Source organism: Megalops cyprinoides, chromosome 20 (assembly GCF_013368585.1).
Source record: "Megalops cyprinoides isolate fMegCyp1 chromosome 20, fMegCyp1.pri, whole genome shotgun sequence".
Taxonomy (NCBI): Eukaryota; Metazoa; Chordata; class Actinopteri; order Elopiformes; family Megalopidae; genus Megalops; species Megalops cyprinoides.
Window position 1 is genome coordinate 12,277,027 of NC_050602.1, and position 12,213 is coordinate 12,289,239.

A 12,213-nucleotide genomic window follows, 5' to 3' on the forward strand; every position below is an offset into this window, starting at 1 on the left:
CCCCGTGGTGAGGACATGGGGAGGTCATGACCCTGCCGCTGCAATCCATCTGTTAGGCCCACCCTTTAAATTCCCTTCGTTTGCACTGCAAGAATGGAACTCTGTCCTAAAACTGTTGACTCCAGCCAACAGGATACCAGCTGGAACTATAGCTGCATACTGATGAGAGAGGAGGGGGGAGGGAGAGAGAGGAGAGAGGAGGGGAGAGAGAGAGAGAGAGAGAGAGAGAGAGAGAGAGAGAGAGAGAGAGAGAGAGAGAGAGAGAGAGAGAGAGAGAGAGAGGGAGAGGGAGAGGGAGAGGGAGAGGGAGAGGGAGAGGGAGAGGGAGAGGGAGAGAGAGAGAGAGCAAGAGAAACAGTATCAGGATATATACACACAAACATGAGACAGGTGTATGTATGTATGTATGTATGCATGCATGGAAGTAAGCACGTACATACGTTTCTTCTGACACAGGCTTTGGTACATTGCCTTATGTCATGCACCTAATAGCCATCTTTACTGCGCTGCTCTGCATTAATGGAAAACTTAGTACTAATGGACCTTGTCAAGTAGCAGCTGTGCTATGTATGTGTGTGTGTGCGTGTGTGTGTATGTGTGTGTGCGTGTGTGCGAGATCAAAACCCACAACTTCAGTGGCACGACAGACACCTTTCAGGCCGGAGATTTACTGGCTGGGTAAACAGCAGCCACAGTATCAGTGTGTGTCGCCGGTCTCTCCGTGTCCTGGCCCACACCCAGACCGTTGCTGTGCTGGACGTCTCCTGACCTCCAGAGTATGCTACCACCAGAAGAGGATGACACTAAAACTTCACACTACAGGAACGGAGACTATGGAGGCGTGGGGTGAGACGGAGGGACACAATGAATTAAAGCGAGAAAAAAAAAAAGGTCCCACGGGCATGCTACACAACCCTGAATGTTCCCTGCGGCCGCTCTCTGACAGACAGCCTGTCAAAATGAGCCACCGGCCGGACCCACGCAGGCCCCACCAATCGAGCCACACTGAGTGGGTTAAAGCTAATGACATCATCAGCGCATGAAGTGCCAAGAGATAAATCAGGGCCATTGTGCAGATTCTAAGGTCCATTAACCCCTCTCTTCATCCCCATAAGTGACTCGCAGCTCTCCGGCACACCTACAGCATCCCGAAACAGTGGAGGCACCATCGGGCTTGCGGAACAATCACAGAAAGACGGAGAGAGAGGCGAGGCGGATGGGGGGGAGCGCGCACAGGCAAAGATGGATAGAGGGAAGGAAGGATAAAGGGAAGGAGGGCGAGGGAGAGGGGGGAGAGACGGGGGGAAGAAAGAAAGATGGAGGGGTCAGATGGGGGTCAAGGATGAAAGAGTGACAATGCGGAGATGGACACAAAGAGGCAAGAGGCAAAGATGAAGGGAGAGAGCAAGAATGCAGCGGAGGCTGAAAGGCAGAAAAATGAGAGAGATGGGGAAGCAAAGGGGAGAGAAGGATGAGAGAGATGTGAAGGGGTGGACAAAACGAGAGGGGGAAGGGAAGGAAAGAGAGAGATGATGAAAGATAGAGAGAGAAGGATGAGAGAGATGGAACAGAGTGGAAACAGAGAAAGTGATAGTGACCGAGAGAGGGAGAGGGAGAGAGAGAGAGAGAGAGAGAAAGCCTACTGTAATCAGATTTCTGCAGGAGTGCCGACAGAGGTGACGGACTGCGGCTCTGACGGAGGAGCCGGTAAACGTTCGAGGCGGGAGGGGGGGAAGGAGGGGGGGGACCGGCGGAGCCGTCTGTCACACTTCATTTCCATCGCGCCTGGCGGCGATAACGGCCTGAGAGCAGAGCCTCGGACGCCCGGGGGTCACGTCCCCTCAGCGGAACACTCCGGTAACACGGAAAAGCCAGACAGAGGAAATAACCCGCCCGAGGCGCTAAAGCGAGGCGCGATGAAGTGGGCCCATCACAACAGATTTATCACTGTCAACTATCAACACAGTTATTTATTAAATTACAGAGACACCAACTAACCTGTATGATTCATGCAGAAGGTATGTGCAACACTTATTTTGAGGAAGCAGTTTGCTGGTGCTGTAACTGAAATGCAATCCCAGCTTAAAATAAAGCCTGTGCTGGAACAGTGCAAGCACACAATTTGTCTTATCTATGGCTGTAACTCTGACACAAACTCCAGTTCTTCCCCTAACCTCAACCCAGCCCCCTTCCCTTTATATAGCTACAATATAATGTCACGAAAATTAGATACAGCACCCGCTTTAAAATGACTCATAGGGTCAGAGGTTATCCTATTGATGTTAATCCTGATAATTCTGTGATGTGAAGTAGACTGGTGTGTAGGTGTGCCCCCTTGTGGCGAGCATTAAGACTGCTCTTCAGTGTACAAGGTGTCAGCTAATAGCAGCAGATTTGCCCTGTCAGGCCCTGACATTCCCGCTCTCTGCAGAGCTGCTGTCGCCAGTATTCAGTGTCACCACCTTACTGTGAGTCTGCACTACACTGCCATCTAGAGGCCAGCTGAGGAAGGGGCTCACATAAGCTCCTGCAGGCAGGCTCTGGGGCAGAGTATCACTTGCTCATTAGCACACGCACACAAACAAACTAAAGGCATGGAGCTTTCTTTTTTGGCATATTTTTAAATTGCACATCAAAGGGGGAGCAGACAGTTTCAATTACAACGAGGACAGCATGCACAATAGCCAGAAACGCTAAGCATATATTGGCTGGTCAAAAGCAAAACCCAGTGACAGACTCAATCACACACAAAACCCAGCCCCACACACACACACACACATGGGGTTACACACATAGGTGAACAGCCTAACTGCCATCTCTTTTTCTTTCTTTCTCTCTCTCTCTCTCTCACACACACACACACAAACACAGGAATAAAAATGAGCGATATTGGCTGTGAAGAAATACTGAAAACTCACTGAAAGTTGGCTCAATTTACACTAAAAGTTTTTCAGATTTTGTGGGTTGTCTGCCTGCACCACCAGCATGCTTGAAGGTTCAACTGGTCTCCAGCCCAGGTGGGGAATAGGCTTTACTGCACAACTTGTTCTACAGCCAGACCGCAATGCACTTTCAACAGCACCGAGAAGCACGCTCAACTGCAAATTGACTAAAAATAATTTCTCATTTCTCTGGCACAGAAAGTGTTTTGATTTGTCCGTCTTGTTGGTTTGAAGATTCTCCTTATTTTGCTGAAGGGAACTTGCATTAAATTGTAATGGGACTTTGTGAAAAATGTATTCATACTTATGTCAAGTGTTGCCAGTAAAATCAGTAGAATGTATTTATTTTTACATGAGTGAGAATTCAACCAATCTGGGCTTTTCCCAAACTCATGAGAAATTCTGACTGGAAAAAACAATCCTTTTGCCCCCTGCTGGATGCTGTAGAGTACTGCATGTCAATCAGGTCTTCCCTTCAGTGCTAACACATCCACCTGTCAACAGCTGAGTTCCAGATTCTTCCAGAACCTTCTGGAACCCAGCAGAACCAAACAGCTCTAAAGGCGGAGGCGTGGATTCATGAAAGGGGAGATGCTCATGTGTCTTTCTAATGTCTCTTCCGGCCATCAGAAGACAGGAAGAACATGACACAGCCTTGGATGTAATTAGTGGCATCAGACACAAGGGACGAGCAGCATTAACTCAGAAATGAACACTGCTGAGCAGGGGCAGGGATCAGTCGATAAATGCCTTCCCGCCCATTATCACTGCACTTCACTCATGACATTAGTGTCATGTCTCTAGATACCGGGACTGGCTTAACAGCAATGGTACAGTGAAATTTCACAAATCCTGAGACCCCAACGGCTGAGTGCGTTTAGTAGCTTTAATACGAGGTGATGCCACAGTTCAGGAAGCTGCGATCAGCAGCGCTGTAAAAGCCTAGAACCTGGAGCCCTGCAACCCTCTTTCCAGACGCGGCACAGAACAGCACGCCCCAGAATGAGGGTGTGAACAATCACTTCAGCGAATGTGTCCCTCTCCCAGAGAGCCTGAGCCCCAAACTGTTTCTCTCACGTTACGTCAACATCACGACACAGCTGCAACACCAACACCTGCCGTTCCCACCCCCACAGCTGTCACATGACCAACAACACATTCTTTACTCTCATTTTAACCCCTTCAGCTCCAGACGGTCAGGTTCTGGCTGGATGATCCGTAGCATGTATTTGTTTCCAGGCAGATCTGCTCGCATTTGTTCTCTCCACGCAGATGATCCTTCCCAGAATGCACTTCGCCTGCTCCACAGCCGCACCGTGCTGCCGCTTTATCTGCGCCGTGACACCGCGAGCGTCTCTTCCCCCCACCCCCCACCCCCCCCAGCGCCGCATGGCCCCTGCCGCAGATATTTAAGTCATCAGCGACGTTATTAAGAAGCCGCCGCTACCTGCAGCCGGAGGAGCGGATACCATGGTGCATCGCCATGGTTACAGCAGAGGTCACCCGAGTTCAAGCCTCAAGTTTAATCATTAAGAGACTCTCCCAGTCAGTAAATCAGAGATACGCACACACACGCCGCTGACACAGGGGCCACGAGGGCACCTTCTACACGCTGGCAGGAACACGGGCGCCCGCACACACACAACCCCCCTCCGCCCCCCCCCCCCCCTTCCAGCCTGTCTAATGGCAGAGGCAGAGAGAGAGGGGGTTTAATTGGCTAATTAGCTAAATAAATCCCACGCTCCCCCACCTCGGCTTGTGTGTGGCGAGCACTGCGGTGCAAAACGACCGCAGTGCATCACCCAGCTGGGGGGCCGCACGCGACCGTTCCCCCCCTCGCCGGAGAGAGCTCCGAGATTCTTACAAAGGGATGAAAGTCGCCTTCCAAACGAAATTCATTTTTTTCGTCCGCTTCCCCTCCCTTCATCCCTTTGTGTAAAGACAGGGCAGGCGAATTATTATATTACTTCCTTTCACATTCAAATGACTCCATTATTCCGATGTACTCCACGGCACTCCATTAATTTACCGGCTATTCAGCTCCGCAGTTGTGACAGAAAGACAACATTGTTGTCAGACACGAATTGGGAATTTTATCGGATGACAATGAAGACGGGGCATAGGGCCCGATTTGTTTTAATTTCAGGAAAAATTTGATGGAAACGTATCTCCGGTATTGTAAGTTTCCTGTGGAAATGATCAGCAGTAGCGTTGTACCTGCTCCTGCAGCACCAGTCAAACAGAATTACTGACACTACACAAATGCGGGCCTATACTGAGCAATGCTTTCTGCCATGAACTGCAAAACATCCTTGAAGGTTCTTCAGACGTCAGTGTAGGCAGATACTTTTGAAGCTACACAATAAGAGGACAAGGCCACTGGTCACTGTACAGGCGACTGTGAAGGCACGAGGACTGGGGACAGAACAGTGATTAAGTGATGACAATCACAGCCAGAGGACTTCAATCCCACCGAGAACACCACACCGGGGGGGCAATTCCTGCGTCAGCATGCCAGGTGAGCATCAACAACACACAAAAACCTGTTTCAAACGTTCAAATATATGCAAACTATTTATTCCAACATTTGCCAGGAGACATCTGTTAAATACATACCTCGGGCTTGCTGTCCTTCTGAGAAACAGAAAAGCCGCGTTTACGCTTTGCATAAGGAATGTTACATGACACTTCTTTAAGGCGCAGCATCTTTTGGCTCTCTTTCGACCGCTACAGTGATAGCAAACATAAAAATAAAGTGGAGCGGAACCTGGGTGAGGGCTTCAGTCATGATTCAGAAGCTGAAAGCGAGGGAACATACATACAAAAAAAGAAGGGTGAGTTTTCCATCTCGAACGCCTCGCTTCAAGTCTTCCCGACAAAGCAAGGCTTATAAATTACACTGTCCAGAAAAAAAAAGAAAAACTTTCTTTTTTACATACAGTTTGTCCTATCCCACGTTTAAAATATCTCCCCTGAAAAAATGTTAAGGGAGATGCTAGGCCACAGTTTTGAAGGTCTGCAGTATCAAGTTGGTTTGGTGTATGAGTCTGTTGGCGCTGATGAAGACGTTTATCGCCCTGGAAACGAACAGAGAACAGAGCAAGTCAGGGAGGAGAGCCAAAGGTTACACCCAAAGCACGGGAGGGGGAGGATGGGAGGATGATGCAACTAGCAAATATCTTTAAAGGTATGCGAGTCTTCTTAGCTGGAATTGAGAGGAACACCTTTCTGGCCTTCTTGCAGCTCCTAGATTCTTTGGGGAAGCTTAACAGCTCTGCTCAGACTAGAAAATGTTGTATAAACAGCTAAACTGTTTAGCCTCCTCGGCATACAGTCACAAGGACCATTCACTCATGGACCACTCAAGGTAAATATAGTGATGATTGAGCGTGGCAGAGAAACTAATCAAGTTTAAAAATGTTGCACAGTAAGATTTTTAGATTCACTGAGAAGCGGACAGACCAGCTGCTTTTCACAAAGATGCCTGGCAGTTGATAATTCCACGATATGACAATGACATTGAAATATGCTCAGATCCACATCAGATCCATGTTTTGGATCAGCTCAAAACAATGCCAACCCCAGCGCGACGTGTGGCACTGTACCAGCAGCTTCTGTAGGGCGCACCGACTTACTTTCCATCTTTGAAGTATGTCTTCAGTGTGTCGCTGAAGCTTTTGGAGTATTTCACAAACTCTTTCTTTTGGTGTTCAAGTGCCTGGAAGGACAATGCTTGTATTTCAATCAATAGAAATGAGTAATGAAACAAATCTCTACAAATCCCCCCAAAAATAATTAACAAGCTCTATGCAATGTTGGCCACAAGGGGGCAGCAGAGGGTCTCATGACTGGTTTACATGCAAGCATGTACGTTTTACATGGCACTCACCCTACGGTTCTGATACTGATATTTCTTAAACACATTGTTGACCGTGTCCAGCAGCTCCTTTATGGCACTAGCAATGTCTCTGTGGAAAACAAATACAGCTATTACACAGCAAAAGGCATGGGCAGACAGGCAGACAGTGGGATGGAAAAGAAGCTGTTTCATTGCACACTTCAGAGTATTACAACCTTAAGGAAAATGGCAACTACATTTGCAGCACACTGCAACAATAACTCTCCCATTCTGTGAACAGGTTACAGTTAGCAGCCAGAGTGACTCCATCCAAAATGTCAGAATTCAGTAATAACAATAGCAGGACACCGAGACTAGTAGTCCTATGTGTGTGTGTGTGTGTGTGTGCACGCCTGCGTGTGTGTTTACGGAAATGAAAGACTCACTTTATGGTCTGCAGGAAACGCACTCTGTCATTGATTTCATCTGGGATTTTGCTCAAGATCTGTTTCAGCGCACGGGCTTTGTCATTCAGGTCTTGGAACTCCTGCTCCGGTCTGTCAATCATGTACTCTGCAAGTCATGCCCACACAGGAGAAAGTCAGTCACCATGAAGACCACAAATAAAAATTCTAATTCCTTTTCCAGTTCAGGAGTACCAGACCCTTGTTTCATTGTTGACTCTACATAGGCCCACTTTCTCCACCCCCACCTCAGGCCCGCTCATACTGTCCCTCATCCTCACACAAGCTTTTTTAACCATCTCCCTCATCATCTGTCAACTGCCACTCCCCTCTCTAAGCCCCTCCCCCCTTACCCTCCACGTCATCAGCAGCCATGCGCAGCAGGGACTCGGTGAAGTTCACCTCCACATTCTTCTTCTCCAGGATCTTCATGATGATGTCCTGAGTGAGGCCCGGGTTCTCCTTCTCCGCCTGGCCAGGGAAGAGTCATCAATTACAGATCACTCTCATCATTATTGTAAATGATGGCAGGCTGGGGCAGCAAGCTCAACGGTTCATTAATTTTTAACATATGAATTTTTTTTGTCTTTAAGCAGAAAAAAAGAGTTTACAAAAGCATTTCACTTGTAAATTTTCATTAATAATTACTTTGAAAAAAGTTAACACTGCTGGGTGATCTGTTATTAATTTTACTTTCGTGGCCTTTTCAGGGGCTAATGTACAGTTGGAGGCACTTAACACTGGTCATTTTGAGGATATAGTTTGTTATGAGGAAAGGGATTCGTGACAGAATCGCACCTTGATGAAGGCGGCACGCAGAGTCTGAGCTGCTGACAGGTTTACCCTCTCGAGCTGCCAGTCAAAAACAGAAACACCTCATTACCACACCAGGAGAGACATTAACAAACATCAGTTAGGCTGGCATCATCCCGGTCAACAGGCCTCACCTCAATAACACATTCCGGCATCAATTAGCGTTAGCGTTAGGCGGGCCGTAGGCCTTACCTCATTGAAGACCGGGTACATAACAGCGTAGAGTGTCATGGAAACCAGTGAGTTTGTCTCAGCTTCATTCCTCATCTCTTCCATTGTCATCCTCGGGGGCAGCCTCGCTCACAGTGAAAAGGGGCTACAGAGGCGGGCAATACGTCGCTCACAGGAAGAGCCCCGCCAATCACACAGAGAGCAGCTGTCCGGGACAGAAAAGGAGTAGGATGTAAATGTAGGTTATGGCTACTTAACCTTGGCACTGGAGGAACGCACTGTGTGCAGGACTACGCTATCCTGGTTCTAGAGGGCCACAGTGTCTGCAGTGCTCCTCAACCCTGGCTCTAGAAGACTGTCAAAGTCTGGCTCCCGAGTAACTAAGTCAGCTAAGACGTTTTTTTTTCCCCAGAGTGCAGACTGAGCCCTACAGCCCGGTTTTGCGCCCAGCCCAGACACCTCATCAGCTGATAACGTCTGGGAGCCGACTGGCCTTGTTCTGTGGGGGCAGGAGTGGGTTTGTCAATAATGTTCCCTCTTCTCACTACACTCAGACACCCTGCACCTCTTCATTAGAGACATGCCTACCCCACAATCTGCTTTTGCTTCACTGTGGTGCACTGCGGGTCCTGTAGCGTGGAAAATAGTTGCTATAGGTGTGTAAGCGAGGAGGAGGACTGCATTCACTACGTCCTGTGCTCTTGAACCAATGCAGAGGTTGCTGCAGTGTGACAAACCTAATATGCAGTTGGTGATTCCAAAAAGGGATGCCAGAGGCAAAAGACGTTTGTACACGTCCTCATCCTGGAGGATGCAGTGTCTGCAGAGGTAATAAAAACTGTGGCTGTGGAGAGCTGTACTAATCTTCTGGAGGTCCAAAGGTCCAAGGGGTTACTCAACCCCGCTCCAGATTGGCCAGAGCACCGGGCCAACACAGTCTACTTGCTTTCACCCGCATCAAACTTTTTACTTTTCCTGGATTGAATGGACTGAATATGCCTCGATGTCTCGTCCTTCCCTAGTTCTGAGTTCTAATGACGTAGAGAGCTGGGAAATATTCTGGACTGCAGCGCCAGCGCTGGAAATGAGCAGCAGTGATTTTGGGTACACGTTGTTCGAACCGCAGCCCATATACCGAGTGATGTGCGTGTCGGAACCAGTGAATCACACAGTCACCTGGGGCAGACTGACGCACCCACACAGCTTCCTTGTTACAGAATGCAGCATTATGAATAATATCCCATTACTATATTGTCACCTCGAGAGAGTCCTCAGCTTGCTTTCTTGCTCGCTAGATAACCAGTCTAGTTAATTTAGCTATCCAACAGTCTGGACGGCTACCCCCAAATTAACTATAACTAACGAGTTACCTATGTAGCCTAGCGTATTACCTAACGTGGTAGATAAAAGCGTTCGTACAATACCAGTCATACAACTTTAGCTTGCGAGCGGCGACAAACGATTACATTTACTGCCCTAGTCTAACGATCTAAGTACACTGGCCAAATGCCGGGAGGGACCACGTTAGCTAGCCAAATATCTACAATTCCGAGCAACAATTCAGGAAGTGCAGATTGTCAACCACCTTGCTTGCTAGCTAACCTTTGGTATCAGCTTCTGTCCAGCTCGGGCCGATACTAGCTTACGTTAGCTATGTTCTGCTAACTGAGTTGGGCGACTGACAATCACCACAACCATAAACCAGGCCAAGCCTAGCACCTTGTCATACTGACTCCTGCTATGTCGGCATTCGTTAGCAAGCTCGCTAACCAACCGTTCATCCTCAGCGTCATTTCAGATGACAAGCCAAGGGCAGCGTCACGCACTGAATCCAGGATAAATGTGCCTAGACCCAACTAGCTACGCTATCTATATTACCCAATTATGGCCAGCTAGTAGGTAGCAAGCGAACTGGAAATGTACACAGTCAGGTGCTTTGTTAGTGAAGTAGCTGGCTAGCTTGCAAGCATATTAACCAAACGAGCCAGCCTAGCTACCAAGCTAAACAAGCAAGGTGCCTGATTTACTAGCTAGTGAAGCTAAGTTAGCTAACCTATCTATCCTCGATGGGGAATCATACCGACTCACAAGCGGACACAATTGATCATCGCGAACTAATTGCTACAGCGATCGTAGAAACAACACATACCAGTCGTTTCCGTCTTCGATTTCTCTACAAGATTGTTTTGCAACAAACAGAAAGCCAAACCGTGTTCGTTTTTCTGACTTGAGGAAGGAAGTTTTCTGTATAAACAACAGCGAAGCCGCAGAAGTTCAGCTGAGGCGGGGGCGGGGGCGACCGCTTCCGTCTACGAACCAATCAGATTACACCACACGAGTTTACACGTTGACATGGGGGACAAGAGGAATTGTAGTCCTTTACGCCTCCTCCCATAGTAGCACGGTAAGAGAAGAATTTCAATCAGAAATACATGTCCCGAAAAACGTTGCTTTAGGTTTTTTTGTGGGCCGTCTCCGATTTCAACTACCCTGAGCTTATCTGAAAATTAAAGGTGTCATTTCCCGTTTTGAAAGACGATTCTTGCACATGCCACCAAATTACAAATCATATTATCATATTCATGATGCTGTTGACTGTACGCCAATGTACGACTGAACTGCCAATTTCGTTTAACGTTGCGAAACAAACTGAAATGATTACATGATTTAAAAAATATATAATGTAAATTTGCGTTTATGCAGGTAATCATGAGAAGAGAAATGTTTACGTACAAAATTATTTTCTGTCTTTAGGCTAAGAAAACAGAAAGAGCTGTATGTTTGCAGGCTGGACAGTCTACACAAAATAAATCATATTAATCTGTACACTGTATGGATGACAAGTCACTGGTTCACAGAAGAGACTGTATAAGGAATGTATGCATGCCCTATTATAGGTATTCACTGTAACGGTTGTGGTTAATTTTGAAAAGGCAAATACATATCCAGCTGCTAATAAACCAAATATGTAAATATGGGGACCACACAGAGCGAATGAAACTGGTTACACTATAAACAAAATAACTGAGAGACTGACACCTACACAAATTAAGTGAGAGAGGTTGCATTTCAAATGAGATGACTGAGGGAGGTTGACTCTCAAACAGGATGTTAAACAAGTTAAATGTTAAACAGACTCTGTCAGCACATGGACCCGCTTTATTCCACAATCCATTTACCTTAAGATACAAGCAGTTTCAATACAAAGCCTTTTCAACCAAATATAGCATCTTTTTCCCAGTTGCTGAAAACATATGTACAAATGTATATAGTTATATCTATATATTTTACAGCAGTAGAAAAGAAATTGATTTGTCAACTGATTGTTTGATTTTGCAACATTGCTGACTACAAAATTGTTCTGTAGACATAAAGAAGAATATACAAAAATATGTCGTGAGAGGAAAGCATAAGAGCAATGCACTTATTCTTATTCTCTAAAATAAATTAAGTGTTTGGATATTGCTTAGAATGTACAGGTGCATTTCATACTGAACATAACAATGTCCCTCATCAAAAAAAAGAGACAGAAAAAAAGAATCTTAAAAACAATACTTCATGACACACTTAGTACCCAATACTAGTGAGGGGAAAGTGAGGCTTCATAAACCTAAAAATGGGCAGAGGTATCATATGTCATCACTGACTGAGCTGAACAAACCATAGTGTTTTGTTATGGACACCACAGTCATGATGGGTTCAGACAAGTCAATGACTGACAGCATATGGTAGCTCCTCCCATTGAGGGATTCCTATAGCCTTATTCTCCAATCATTTTCCGATACTTTACATACTGAAATGCAAGAGCTCACTGACAACAGTAAAGTATTCACTTAGTTAAAATAGATGTCCTCCAATTGGATGTCTTCCATTTCCAAAATGGATGTCCTGGTATCAAACAAAATGGTTCCACAGAAGATGGGATCTGCTAGCCTGACAAGTATCATTCATTCAGATTATCCTTACAAAAAGCCTACACATTTTA

General features: G+C 46.6%; 1 protein-coding gene across 1 annotated transcript; it reads right to left on the bottom strand.

Annotated features, from left to right (window-relative positions):
- Nucleotides 1-5,510: 5,510 nt before the first annotated feature.
- LOC118795641 (programmed cell death protein 10-like) lies at nucleotides 5,511-10,492 on the bottom strand. The gene is made up of 8 exons (XM_036554270.1): nucleotides 10,378-10,492; nucleotides 8,250-8,433; nucleotides 8,043-8,096; nucleotides 7,598-7,715; nucleotides 7,227-7,353; nucleotides 6,832-6,910; nucleotides 6,578-6,660; nucleotides 5,511-6,019 (listed from the first exon to the last, which is right to left on the bottom strand). Exons 2-8 carry the CDS (start codon nucleotides 8,337-8,339, stop codon nucleotides 5,938-5,940), a joined length of 633 nt encoding a protein of 210 aa, XP_036410163.1. The 5' UTR covers nucleotides 8,340-8,433; nucleotides 10,378-10,492; the 3' UTR covers nucleotides 5,511-5,937.
- Nucleotides 10,493-12,213: the final 1,721 nt, after the last annotated feature.

Coding starts and splice junctions, on each gene's coding strand:
- LOC118795641 (XM_036554270.1), bottom strand. CDS start 8,339: ATGACAATGGAAGAGATGAGGAATGAAGCTGAGACAAACTCACTGGTT. Junction 7,716..8,042: donor TGCGTGCCGCCTTCATCAAG/GTGCGATTCTGT, acceptor TTCCCTGGCCAG/GCGGAGAAGGAGAACCCGGG. Junction 6,020..6,577: donor ACATACTTCAAAGATGGAAA/GTAAGTCGGTGC, acceptor GTTCGTTTCCAG/GGCGATAAACGTCTTCATCA.